The sequence below is a fragment of the Paramormyrops kingsleyae genome, chromosome 11 (genome assembly GCF_048594095.1).
Source record: "Paramormyrops kingsleyae isolate MSU_618 chromosome 11, PKINGS_0.4, whole genome shotgun sequence".
Classification (NCBI taxonomy): domain Eukaryota; kingdom Metazoa; phylum Chordata; class Actinopteri; order Osteoglossiformes; family Mormyridae; genus Paramormyrops; species Paramormyrops kingsleyae.
Genome location: NC_132807.1, coordinates 11,402,812 through 11,416,428, shown reverse-complemented (window position 1 = coordinate 11,416,428; position 13,617 = coordinate 11,402,812). Strand labels below are relative to the sequence as shown.

The following is a 13,617-nucleotide window of genomic DNA, read 5'->3' as shown; positions in this document are numbered from 1 at the left end:
CTGCATCAGGTCAGAGGAACAAGCTGCTCTCTCTATTGCTCCTACATTCACATTAGACCTTGTTTAGATTCTGTTGTATTTTTGCTTACAAATGAAGTTTTACTGTTTACTTTTTTTGTATTTGCACTCTTGTACATGTGTTGAGGGTTGGACTGTTCTGGAAGACAGCAATGAGTGATTGGACACGGTAAGCCTTGTTTGTTATGGATGGCTGTTTGGAGTTTCAGATGGATAGAATGGCATGATATTATTCACCAGAAATGAGATCATCTGTGAGAGTTTAGTCATATTTGTGGAAAAAAAAAAATCTGGAAGATGGGTAATTTATGACAGTGTAATTGCTTAAATGATATCAGCCATTGTCCTGTAAAGTGATACAGCAGAGAACAAGTGCACTGTGTTCATTCTTAGGCCCTTGGTGTTCATTATTTATTTTTTTGTTTTCAAACCAGTTATTGAAATATCACTCCACATTCAACATGGTCTCCATTGTCAAGACAGAGATTTACACAGGCTGGACAGGGCCAGGGAGAGTGTTGCCACAAATGACTGATTCCAGTGTGAAGGCAAAAAGAGTATGAGCACATATTTGTGTCACATGAACGGGCCTGCTGCTCTGTGTGTGACGCCTGCACACAGAAAATGTCAAATAAACAAATAAATATTAGCTTTGGAACGTTGAAGGAAACAGACAGCAATAATGTGGAAATTAAAAAAATTAAAAAGCCTCTAGGGAATATACAGAAACATGAGTAGACAAGATCCTTTGTTATAATACTAAGATGAAATTGAGCAGAACAGACTTCTCAACAGAATGAGAAACAGATGAAAACAACATTATGTTTGCACTTGAAAATTCCACGCTCAGAACAAAGCCCTCCTTTGTGTTGTAATTCATTTTGTGCTATACATGGTGCTTGCTGAAAAAAACAGATAACTTTCCAGTCTTGTTTGTTTTTTTGTGATGATGGAGGCATGTGAAAGGTGAGCACACAATAGGAGGTCTAACAGTACCATCGCACTGAGACCAGAGCCAGGGAATGAGTTGATGCTTGTTCTGTGAGAGAGGTCATAAACAGAGGGCTTTTTGACCCCAGAACACGTGCGCTTCGGCTTGCAGACGTGTGGGACAAACCTTTGAAACCAGCCTGTTGAGCTGCCTGCTGGCATGACACAGGTCTGGGAACAAAAGCATAGTGAGGTTCAAAGCTCCAGTAATGGTAGGGGGAGTTTTAATTAACATAATCTTAAGATATTTCAAAGTTATACTGACATGCAAGGCTTTTTTGAGTAGGATATCAGATAAACACCAAGTATGCATATTTAGAGGTATGGGTTAAAGCATCTATAGCATACTTAAGCAAACATATCTCTGTTTCCTAGACAACAAAAATAGCTGTTCAGCACATAAGAATAAGACCAGTAAAATAAACCCCTTCTAACAACATTTGATTTTGCATTTGATAAGGAAACTGTCAAGCATGAGATGACCTGAGTCAGAGAAATCGGTTGACAATGTGGCAGTCTTTTGTTCTCAGTTTCAGTCCTGAGAATTTTAAAGGAAACATCAGAATTTGTTAATGACAATGACATATTCTCCAGTAATTCAAAGTAAATTCTTTTACTATTATGTACACTATTGCAGTACAAATATATTTAGGTATGTGCGTATTGTATATTATTTGCATGGTTCATTCCAGCCATCCATTTTCTGAAATTGCTTGTCTATTCAGGGCCGCGGGGGTTCAGAGCCTGTCCCAGAGGCTACGGGCCAAAGGCAGGGAACAACCCAGCATGGGGTCCCAGCATTTGCATGGCTAATCAATATTATTTATAAATGAATATCTATTGCAATTAGGAAAAGGTCCCTTTTCAATTTACAGAGTACAATACAACTGGGTAAATTACACAGAACTGGTTAATGTAGGACAAGAGGAGGAAGGTGAAGCCCACTCAGGAACGCATGCAGGAATTCTGAATAAAATTAGCCTTCATGATGGCAGAGCTAACAATTAATAATTGAGAGAGACCCTGTAAATCTTGACCCTGTGATATTTCTGCTTCCTCCAGATCAGTGGCATTTCCACAGAAATCTCTGTTGCCCTGTCACAAACATAGGGGGAGGGTGTAAGATCATCTCAGGGGCTCTTCCTCTCTCTGCCTGGCTTCTCTTAACTCTTTGGGCACAGAAGCCCTGCTAATGTCCCAAGGCACCAGCCTGAAGTTTAGCTGAAAAGGTCAGATGTTCCTCTGCACTCTGGCATTGTACACATGTCCAAAAATGTTGACCACACAAATCCATTTAGAAGACACACAAATAAATGTTTTACATTCCCACTACCCTAAAACTAAAACTTAAAAATGACTGGAGGAATGAACAAGGTTCATGGCGCATGGACAATGACACATATATTACTGGTTGGTGTTCCGCATTTGAAGGCTATCATAGTATACTAAACAAAAGATTACAACTAATGATAACTGCCTGCCTTAAGATCACTGGGTGCTTCAGAATACTGCTGATTAAGAAAAGTCACTCCATTGCTGTTTGCGCCCAAAACAGAATACTGTGGATGCTACAGGGATTTTTGGGGTATAGGTGCTTATGACCACAGGAAAGAGAGCGAGAGCAAGACAGGAAACCACCTCCTATCCTGAGAAGGGGAGGTCCAAGGCTACTCAGCAGAAGGGAGCAGTACAAAACGAGTGAGAGAAGGCAAAGCAGCCGAGAGGTAAAGTAGCAGAACCATTCAAAGGGCAGCTATTAAGGTTCTCCTTGGCAAACCCTGTGAGGTGCATTTCAGATGACCACCTCACTTCCCTTGTTATTCCTTTTTGCAGACCGGTTTCTCAGTTTACCATCGTTCCTACCCACCTGCTCTGATTTTTGACCTTGTCCTGAGTCGAAGATGAGATAGTGGGAACACAGGTTTCAGCTACTGGGGGTAAGTAAGATGATTATTGAGACAGTCAAACCGAGCTGCATATACATTGAATTAGTGTGTTTCTGCTTAGTGTGCTGTATTTGGGATCTACACTGGCAGGAGTTCACTGTTTGGGACTGAACACACCTTGCATCGTGCACTTTCATTACGTCAGACCCTCAGGGTGACCGGGCTCAGAGATTTTTTTATATATAATGTTTTTGTTTTGTTAGGGCAATAGTCCAACATGACGTGTTTAAATAGGCCGATTGAAATTCAATTCAAGTGATGGAATAGTGGTGAAGGATGAATTAGCTTAATGTGTGACCTCATTGTATTGGTATTCCATAGAATCCACTATGTGTAAAAGTGCATTTCTCATTAAAAGTAGTTAGAACTATCATTAACTTGCACTGTTTACTTCTCCTAACGTTTTTTTATTTTTAGCACAATACTCAATATTTCATTCACATGTGTGTTGGTCATGTGGTTAGAGGACAGATACATATATGAGTGTGTATAACGTTATGGTTTACTTATTCATTTTATTTCCATGATGTTTATTTATGTGTTTATGTAAGAGCATCCTTTGCTCTGGTACTGCTTAGCCAAATGTCATAAACCTGCAGAATCATCTGGATAACAGACCTGTAAAGCATATACTGCATGTACCTTTCTTGTGTCCAAAGATCTCAGACAAAACATATCTCTTTTAATACATTCAGTGTTATTTGTACTGTGTTTAAACTTTGACTTACTTGAATTCAAAGGTGCCTGAACATTGATTAGACAAAATAATGATTTGATTCTTTGAATAAAAACATGTTAAAATGCTTTTAATCTATTGCATCACACATTTTCCACGATTTTCAAGGAGCATTAGAGTTAATAACAAGAAAAACAACGATAATATCAGTGTTAATAAGAGGAATCATACAACATAAGTATCACTGGTAATGAATTTGTAATGAAAACCAAGTAGACATTTCTTTAAAAGTTTCTTGCATGACTTACAGATTTAGTTCTTCAGTACGTATAAACAGTCAAAAATATTGTGATGTATTCAACAATTCAGCCTCAGCTTTTGATCTGTGGTCTTTCCATGAAAGGAAAAAGTCTGGTGTGATGAGTTCTTGCAGTAACTATTCAGGTAATAAATTCACAAATGTTTTTCCAGCTCATGCCAACCTTCAAAGCAGATCCTATCTGCACAGAGTGACTTGAGAAATCTCCTGTCCTGATAGTATGGAACTCTAGCTCTACAGAACAAGTCTCTTGCAGAACTAACAACCCGGGCTTTGTCATGCAGTGCCTCATTATCTATGGGAAAATTCACTGAGTAGAGCAGAGATGTTCTTAAGAGGTTTTCCTGCACTTCTTGTCCTCTCAACTGATTGTTCCAGAAGCCGGGTAGCTCTTTGGGCTGCTGGCAGAGATGAGAAACTACAAAAACCTTTTCCTTTGCATCTGATGCATAGAAACAGGAAGTGTAATGTAAATTTCTGCTGCAGTTCAGCCATTGTGTTAAATGGGTGGAATGAACAACCAGGGTCACATTGGTTTGGAAGCATAGCCACAGAGATAGTGTCCTATGGCAGTCACCCACAGCGCTCTCTATAAATATCTCCAGAACAAATGTCATTCAGTTGTGCTTACTAGTCTCTTTTGCTAAACATGTTGATTTACTAAACAAACACAAGCCCACCTCTTCAATCTTCACTTTGTTACCAATCAAGTAGATGTTTGATCTTTGCATGCATTTACGAAAAACAAAATACATTTTTTAAGGTGTAATTTTAAATACTACTTTAAATAATACTTTCACTTTGGAAAAAAATGAAAAAGCTTATTTAAGTTGGTCTTGGAGAAACTACTCTCCTTTTTTCTTTATGTTCCTGTGGTTGTAGCTTGGTGTCTTGGACTGCAGTAGTGGTTCAGGCATGTTTTTTTCCTGTGTTTGCAAACAGCTGCATACGCTTGGTCTCTCCTGTGCAGCACGGACCACATCAGGTGAAAGAGATGTGACCATTGTGAGTGGAAGACAGACGTCTCATTGCTGGGTCTTCCACAGCTGCGGTGCTGTGATGAGAGATATATAACTGTATGCAGGAAGTGCACAAGAGACATATGAGTTATTAAGATATTAATACATTTTATATTATCTACTCAGGGATCTCAAAATAGAATGCCATTTGGCAACACTAAAACATGTGGAGGCAGGACTTCCTAGATATATAAACTAAATTAATTTTATTTTTCTCAGCTATAATTCTAATGTAATTTACAATACTATCCAGTGTTATAGTACTGGAATTTCTGCTGCCCTAAAAATGCAGTTTTTCATTAGAGTATTTGCTATTGTACAAATGCATGTTTTACGTCTAGCCTGATACTGATATTGAATAATCATGACTGATTACTCATTACCAGTCAGGATTCAGGTCCCTACTCTGGGGCGCACATTGGCCAGTCAGTGTTATTGTAACCTTACCTGGCCAGTTTTTGTAATCATTGTTTCGGACGGATTGAAGAAGCTGCACAGCTTCCACAAAGTAGCACTGAAGGAGCCTTTTGTTCCCTGGTGCTGTATCACTTTACATCTGTCACAGTGGTGCTTTTATTTCTCACTCTGAATGTTCAGCCCATTGTGGTGGTGGATACAAGCATCACAGAATTTCCATTCGAGAGGTTTGATTTCAGTCTCACTAGGCAGGAACTGACTTAGTAATGTAATTACTTCAATAACAGGCTAAACCGAGATAAGGATATCTATTATCAGACTCATAAAAACACAATATGTCTTGAAGATTTTTTTTTTGCTTTCAATAGTAGAAGGACAGTAGAAAGAAACCAAAGTACTTTACAGAAATCTGCATGACATAGGGGAAAGATGCACACTCCACAGGAAGTGAGATTCAAACCCCCAACTCCAGAGGAATGAGACAACAGTACTGCCCGTCTGTCCTATTTCTAACCCAGTTTTGATTTAGAAAGTGTGTATCAAATGTCTTCTGTTCTCTCCCTTATCTAGAGTGTGGGTAGGGTTATACTATGAAGACCATTCACACCTCCTAGGCAGACACAGGTGCAGAGTAAGGGCAAGTCACTGCAATGAGTTTTTACTAGATAATCACAATATTCCTTTGAAAGATTAGATATAAGAATTCTGAAATACAAAGAGATCAATTAGTGTGCCTAAGTTATCATTCTACATTGTAATTCTGATGAGGACTGTTGTGCAGAAAAGCGCTTTTGTTAAAGGACTATGTTTCAAACTTTGTGGGTAAACCCTGAGGTGATACCGTTTGGGTGGAGCAAGATTCCAGTTGTGATTCACATTTGACTCAGAATTTAAATATCTAGTGGATGAGCACGCGGGAATGCGAGAGTGCAGTTAGGCAAATGGTTTCTCTGCCACACCTTTCACCCCCCAATCAGATTGAGCAGGATTGGTTGCGTCCTCTGCTTCTGACAGCCTTGTTTCACAGGATGGGCAAGTTGTTCGGGATGGATTCTTTTGGTCTATTACAACTGCCGGATCTCTACCCAGTGACTCTTTCCTGCATATATCAACAGGAACTCGCTGTCCTCGACAAGGCGGTGTTTGTACGTGCAAAACAAAATGGATTTACTTTGCAAAAGAAATGTGAGTATCTTTTAATAGGCTTGGGTTACTGGATACTCCACAGTTTGCAGGCAGCGTCTAATTTTCAAAATGAAGGAAAAGCTCCTTAATACATTTTTACCTCTTGCTTTAGTTTGTACTTCTTAATCTAGTGAAAGGCAACTAACAAAGAGAATGTTGATACCTAATTGGAATATCCCTGCAGTAGATGACTTGTATGGACATTTAGGAGATTTTAGAGACACTCTGTTTTATAGCACTACTGGTGTCACGACCTAGTTGGTGATACTAGAAAGGTTTAGATGCTCCTAATGCGATATTGAAGCAATTGGATAGTTTTGATCTTTTCAAAATTGAATGGAATTGTATGCCCCTGTGATTATAGATTTGATCTTCCAGGTAAGTGTTGATTGTTTTTCGAAAGACTCTAGTGTTGGTTTACTAGCTTCAACTGGATGAATGCATTTAGTGTGTATTGTGGTTTACAGATTCAAGCTTAACTCAGCAGAGGCAACAGATATTTTTGAGCAAGACATCATTAACTGGAATTACAAGAGTCATTTGATAAAGCCACCCAGGCATCTAGGGAACACAATGAAGTGTGTGATATTATAGGGCTTATGGTGGCAGGAAAAACAAACTGCATCTTGTTCGATAGAAAAAGTGTGATTTGCATATTTCCTGTGATCTATGCGAAATAGAAAACAATAAAATATTTCTGAGCTGGACAACATATACAGTATGAATATATGAATATTAAAAATGTGAGCCTTAATGTGACATTTACGTTTACTTGCTATAGGAATGATTTTGAATAATATTAATGTAACATTTACATTTTCCTTCACTCTCAATAGACACTGCTACAGTAGAAAGGGGCTTGGAAGAGAGAGGGTGCTCTTTTTGAAGGTACTGTTGTCATGCTGCCGTGATCGTGGGCGAAGCTGTAGGGTGGCGATGGAGCTGAAGGTGTGGGTGGATGGGCTGTTACGGGTGGTGTGTGGTCTGTCTGAGAAGACCTCCTGTCAGGATGTAGTCATCACCCTCGCCAAAGCCATGGGTAAGCCCAACTTTTTGCTTTCTGCTGGTATTCTGTTTTTCAGTTTAAAATCTCATCTCTGTGTACCTGTATCACAGAAAGTATTAGTTATTGAACAAGGTGTATGTCGTCCAGGACTGGAAAATTCATTCCTGTTCCTTAGATCATTCTTTAGCTGATGGTTTCACCATTATACTGACCATTACTTTTTCTGCTCACATAAGGTCAGACGGGTCGATATGTTCTGATCCAGAGGCTGAGAGACTATGAAAGGCAGCTTCTGGCTAATGAGAAGCTGCTGGACTCCATGACAAAGCTAGGTCAGCAAGCCAGTGACATCCAGTTCTTCTTGCGCCGCATTGGTCCCACTAATCAGGACAGAACAGTTTCGGAAAAAGGAATTACCAGCCCCAAACTACATGTGTTAGAACTTCACAAACACAAGGAACCCAGACGGTCTCACACATTCAACCTGGGTCACTCTAGCTCACTTAAAAAGAAGCCCAAGCATTCGAAAAGGTCAGCTTTCACACCTCCCCCTTGCTCGTCTGTCACTGTGTCCAAGGACGAGATTTTCCAGCAAGTTCTGCAGCAGCAAACAAGGCTGCATGACCTGGAGGTCCATCTGAATGCAACGGAGCAGGAGATGCTTGTCTGGGAACAGATGACTGCTTCTGACTGTGAGCTACCAGAGACAAAGCTAGAGGCAAAACTGGAGCAAAAGCTATGCACAGAGGAAGATCAGGAACTTGCCTTGAACCACAAGCTGAGGAAACTGCACCAAATGCTGGACAGTTACGATACCAGCCTGCAGGACCTAACAGTCCACACTGGGCATCTGGAGAAGGAGATTGAGCTGGAGGACATCAGACGTCAGTCCTTCGTAGCACTGTCAAACCTTGAGGAGTCATTTGGGTCTGTTAAGGTGGAGCTAAACAGCGAGCAGAAGCATGGAGAGGAGCTGGAGTCTTCTCTTACAGAGCTTGAAAAAGTTCTTGGGAGCACAGAGGCTCTGCTGCAGGTAAGCAGCTAATTCACAAAAAGGGCTGCATACCTCTTATGTGACTCTTTAGAAGAGAAACTGCATGGTCACATGACAGTACTCTGTAAATTCATTGGATACATACTTTTAATGTTTCATTTAAAAATCGTCTATAAATAAACATACATACTGTGTTTAGGAAGGTGTGGCACAGTGCTGTCTCACACCTCTGGGACCAGGGTTTGAGTCTCCACCCTGGTTCCACGTATGTGGAGCTTGCATGTTCTCCCTGTGTTGTCGTAGGGTTTCCTCTGAGTTTTCTGGTTTCCCTCCACAATCCAAAAACTGGCTAAAGTTACTGGAGTTGCCAAATGGTGTGTGTGCCCTGTTATGAGTTGGTTCCCCATCCTGCATCATTCCTTGCCTTGTGATTGTAGCTTCTGAGAGAGGCTCTGGACCCCCACGATCCTGAATAGGACCGGTGGCTATAGAAAATGGATGGATGGATGTATTTAGGGGTGGCACAGTGGCATAGCTGGGGGATGGTTAGAATCCCAAGTTTAATCAAAAGTTGGGGCGCAGCGGGTGTCATGGTCAATGCGTGACAGTTCAGAGCCCTGCCTACCACATTCATCGGATCTTGCTCTGCCACGCCCACCTTGTCTCCACGCCGTATGTGTGCGCATCCATGTAATGGCGTGCTTGCAGAAAACTAATTATATGATTAGCTGGTAGGTGGCTGTTAACGCTGTATAAACTTGGGACAGCTCTGAACTCTGCAAAGATCTATACTTCCTATGCCTGCGCCTCATCTATAAATTTTATATAACGGGAAACCTTGGTGGGCATTATCCCTTAATCTCAACACAAGGTGTGGCGTGTGAACTGGTTGAAATGTGTCTCACGGGCAATTTGTGAGACTTGATAGCCCTGATTTTATTTATACGACCCGCGATATGTTCATAATTCATAGATAAATCTGTCCACAAAATAAAAAACGACATAACGTTATCATGGTAATACGTTTCAGCGACGTTAGATCTTTACACAAATATGCTGCGTGCTTATTAGATCACAGTCACTGAGATTTACTGTTCGGGTATCGGAATTTGGCACCGACAGAAGATTAAGTTTTCGATCCTCGGTAGGATTTCGGTCGGTACCACAAAAGTACCGAAGTTCGGTAACCAGCCTTAATTCAGCGACACATAATGAGGATTTTACTTTGTTTATTATCTGTGGTTTTGATTGTACATTTTGAAACAAGAAAGATATGAAATGCAGGAAGAAAACGCAAAATGTCTTATTTTTAACGCCAAAATTCAGTGTGTTGTTGGTAACCACTGCCCCCATGTGGCCGAATTGTAAATGCATTCAGGAACAGAAACTGGGTGAACACAATATTGCAATTATTTCTGGTAATACTGAGCCACCACATTTTTTTTCTCATAACGATTTGTCAAAAATCTTGAAGAACTGTATGTCACTCAGTCTTATGGTATCATTTCAGGGATGACACTTTGCGATACATTAAGTTTTACCAATTACTTTGAAACTGAAAGGCTAAAAAGTTCAGTTCCATTTGTGCTTTGACTGGTTTGTTTCCTTGACTGAAAGACTCATCCAGCTCTTTCACATTAACATTAGTGATACATGCATGATTATATGAGACTGACCAATCAGCACTGAGCAAGAACTCAGTGGTTAAGTGAAATCCAGGTCCTGTTAATTGAAATAGTAGTTTATAAATCTGTGTTGTAGCTCAAAGTGTCCTCCCTGACATGGATTATCTGGTCACCCTAACTAGACTGCCATAGAGGTAGAGCCTCCTGTAGTAACAGACCAAAAAATTTCATGCAACTCCCCCCCCAGGCTAAGACAGAGGAAATGGACAAGCTGAACAAGGAGCTGCGACAATGCAACCTGCAGCAGTTCATCCAGCAGACGGGAACCCACATTCACACAGACCTAGAACATCTGGAGAAAATTGAAAAGATGCATCTCCTCCCTAAAGGATCCTACAATGGTATGCTTAAAACCCAAAGATGTCTGAAGTTGCCAAGGATGGGTGCTTGAATGAGAACAGGTGGACATTGGCATATAGATGCCTACACTATATTTCAACTGTTATTCCCAACCTTTCATATCACAAGGCTCAGCTGGGCGGGATTCCCCTCAGTAACTGGGTCCCTGTGACAGCCCATTAAATGGACCTAATATAGATCCACGGACCACTAGAGTCCAGTAGTTGCGAAACCCAGCTCTAGTGAGCGCCAGAGTATACATAAGATGCAACTATTGATTAATACATTTTCTTAAAATCCCACATGTGATCATTTCCTTCACAGAAATTCACAGAATATCGAAGCTTGGTGTTCTATTCATTTAATTTTACTGTTCAGCTTCTTTTTCATCCAGCTCACCCCCCCCTGACCATAGAGCATAAAAAGTGATGCCCTCTTTATTGCCCTTTGTGTGTCTGACAGGTTCTGGCTCATGTTATGCGGCACTGCCCCCTCAATCAACGGCCAAGCGGCTTCTGGGTCACCCGCGGAACCTGCTGGGTCACCCGCGGAACCTGCTCGATCCTATTATTTCTAGCCTCAACCCCGAAGGCGTGTTTGTGTGAATCTCCCTGACCCAGCAAGGCGCCCCAGTAGCTGAGCTCTGCTTCCCAAAGCCACTTTGAAAGTGTCTCCCGAGCCTCTAACAGTGACACCCCACACGGCTTTACATGAAATGACTTCAGCCTCTTTATCAGCTCACCCCAGGACTCTCACTTCCCTCTGCACATGGGTTTGTCTTATCTTGTCTATTAGCCCATGTGCTACTATTGTCTTTTATGTACCTCATATCTATTTTGGAAATGGCATCTAATGACAACTGTGCTAATAAATGGATCTGGGCTGCTATAAGCTCATCTTCAGACTCATTTCCTGGCCTTTGATGCAACCTACTAGAAGATGCATCAAATATGGCTACCAAAAGACAATCCAAGGAACCACATCTGCATAATGGTATCATAATTGTGAGAATGGTCTTGCAATATTTAAAGTTTTGAATATTTAAAAATGATTAACAGAACTGTTTAAATTATTTTGTGACCTGTTATGTTGCTTGCAAAATTTGTGAATGGCTCATATTCCTGAAACTGAGTACACACAGCACAATACAAACATGCATTCCATCTCTCTTTATGCTTCAACCAATTAAGAGAAGCACTGCAAAAGGAAGCCATTGTGGATGTAAAGAGGAGCCCCCATTTGTACCTTGTCCAATGCATGTGTACTTTGTCTACTAGGATGACAGCTATTTTAATTACTGATTGCACAAAAAGCATGTATTTATTGCAAACTCCTATAAACATTACATTCAGTGAATTACTGCAATAACTAGGTGTGATTACGTGTGATTTTATAAAAAAAAAAAAATTACAGATTTTTTTTTTCAATAGACTGTAAACCATTCATCCATCCATCCATTTTATCATGCTTATCCTAGTCAGAGTCACAGGGGACCATAAGTCTATCCCAGGCAGCACAGGGCAGTAGACCCTGGTACAGTCCCTCACACTTTATGGGCTGTGTAAACAGTGACAAGGGTGTTAAAGTAAAAAGGGGCAGGGCAATAGATGAGGTATATTGTTTTTATGCACAAGGAAACGATCTACAGCTTTGTAATTATTCTGGGACGAAAGCTTGCTCTACTCGCTTGTTTTAATTAAATTAAAACTTTCTGGCCCACCCAGGATTTTTGGATGAAGGCTGCCGATGACAGTTCAGAGATAGATACAATATAACCTTTATGCTAAGATGTTGGTTCAGCTCCAGGGGTGGATCCTGGTAACCCTATTCTGGGTGGGGTATGCTGGCTTTTATTGATACCTTAAGTAGTTTTTGCACATTTTGCCCCTGTATGACTGTAATTAGAGTTGAGTCTGTATACTTGACACAAAGTCAAAGTTATTTAGAGAGGGTGGTGGCCTCAGCTGAGGATGCACCTTGACAAATTTGTGATTTTCATGAATAAAATATCAAATCGCAGCCATGTTTTTGTAGGCGTCTGGTTTGGGGGGTGCCAGCCATGCTATTTGCAGTAGTTATTTTGGCCTTATCTGACCATGACTTCCAGTACATATTTGGACAGTTCAATGCTAAATGGGAAATGATGGGGCTATGATGCCCTCTGAGAAAAGACTGCATTGTTCTGTTCACATGAATAGTTGAGATTACCCTTAGTTGTGGACATTGTGTTGTACTACAGAAATTTGTATTACAGAAGTACTATGACCTGAGGTGAAAGAAGAACATCAAACATAACATTATATAATGTTATACATGTTAGTGTACAATGTTTTGTTTAATAAATGCCAAAAACCAGATGGTGAATGAATAAAATGGAAAATCCGAAAGACTCAGGTCAGGATAAGCAGCTGGAAGATGGTTAGGAAAGACACACAACTAGCACTGTGGCATGATGACTTCACATCACCAGGGCTGTGGGTTTGACTCCTGTCATCTGTGGCTGCAGAGGTTTAAACTCAAAAACTTAAGATGAGAAAATCTGGCATCAGATGCAAATAATTAGTTCCTGGATTTACAGAGGGAAAAAAAATTAATGATATCCTGGAAATCCAGGAAAATTCCCAAGGGGATATTGTCCATGCTGCAAAATATACATTTCCTCAAAATGAGCACAATCTGCTTGGCAGAACATGTAGCATATCATGTCCTACCCACCATATCCGCTTGACCCTCCTGTATCCTCCCTGGCGTGGTTCTAACTAGCTACGACTAGCACGTTTGTCTTACCGCTCCTTCCTACCCTTGTGTTAATCACGTTCAGTTGCCTATTGTTTGCTCCCTCGTTGATTGTTGTATTTAAGTGCTTCTTAGGCCTGTGTTTTCCAGATCTATCATTAATGTTATTACCTAGTATTGCTCATGGTTTGCCTTCCTCCATGGCTCCCATTTTTGTTTTTTTATAAAAGATCCTGGTTGTTTTCAGTTTTGTACTTTTGAGATAAATAAAACTCTTTTTGTTTGTT

The 13,617-nt window shown here is 40.6% G+C and overlaps 1 protein-coding gene across 5 annotated transcripts; it reads left to right on the top strand.

The window, feature by feature from the left end:
- LOC111841302 (ras association domain-containing protein 8-like) lies at positions 1-13,617 on the top strand. Of its 5 annotated transcripts, none has more exons than XM_072718042.1 (7): positions 1-187; positions 2,564-2,732; positions 2,842-6,570; positions 7,407-7,609; positions 7,813-8,609; positions 10,443-10,596; positions 11,057-13,617. In XM_072718042.1, exons 4-7 carry the CDS (start codon positions 7,507-7,509, stop codon positions 11,197-11,199), a joined length of 1,197 nt encoding a protein of 398 aa, XP_072574143.1. In that variant the 5' UTR covers positions 1-187; positions 2,564-2,732; positions 2,842-6,570; positions 7,407-7,506; the 3' UTR covers positions 11,200-13,617. The 5 variants fall into 5 exon arrangements, with proteins under 5 accessions (XP_072574143.1, XP_072574140.1, XP_023662757.1 ...); XM_072718039.1 differs by having other exon boundaries at positions 2,071-2,732; XM_023806989.2 differs by lacking the exon at positions 1-187 and having other exon boundaries at positions 249-2,732; positions 2,842-2,945; positions 6,501-6,948.

What these genes read in the sequence shown, in the direction of transcription:
- LOC111841302 (XM_072718042.1), top strand. Translation starts at nt 7,507, where the DNA reads ATGGAGCTGAAGGTGTGGGTGGATGGGCTGTTACGGGTGGTGTGTGGT. An exon ending in CACCCTCGCCAAAGCCATGG is followed by an intron (nt 7,610 to 7,812) that starts GTAAGCCCAACT and finishes TGCTCACATAAG; the next exon opens with GTCAGACGGGTCGATATGTT. An exon ending in GCACAGAGGCTCTGCTGCAG is followed by an intron (nt 8,610 to 10,442) that starts GTAAGCAGCTAA and finishes CTCCCCCCCCAG; the next exon opens with GCTAAGACAGAGGAAATGGA.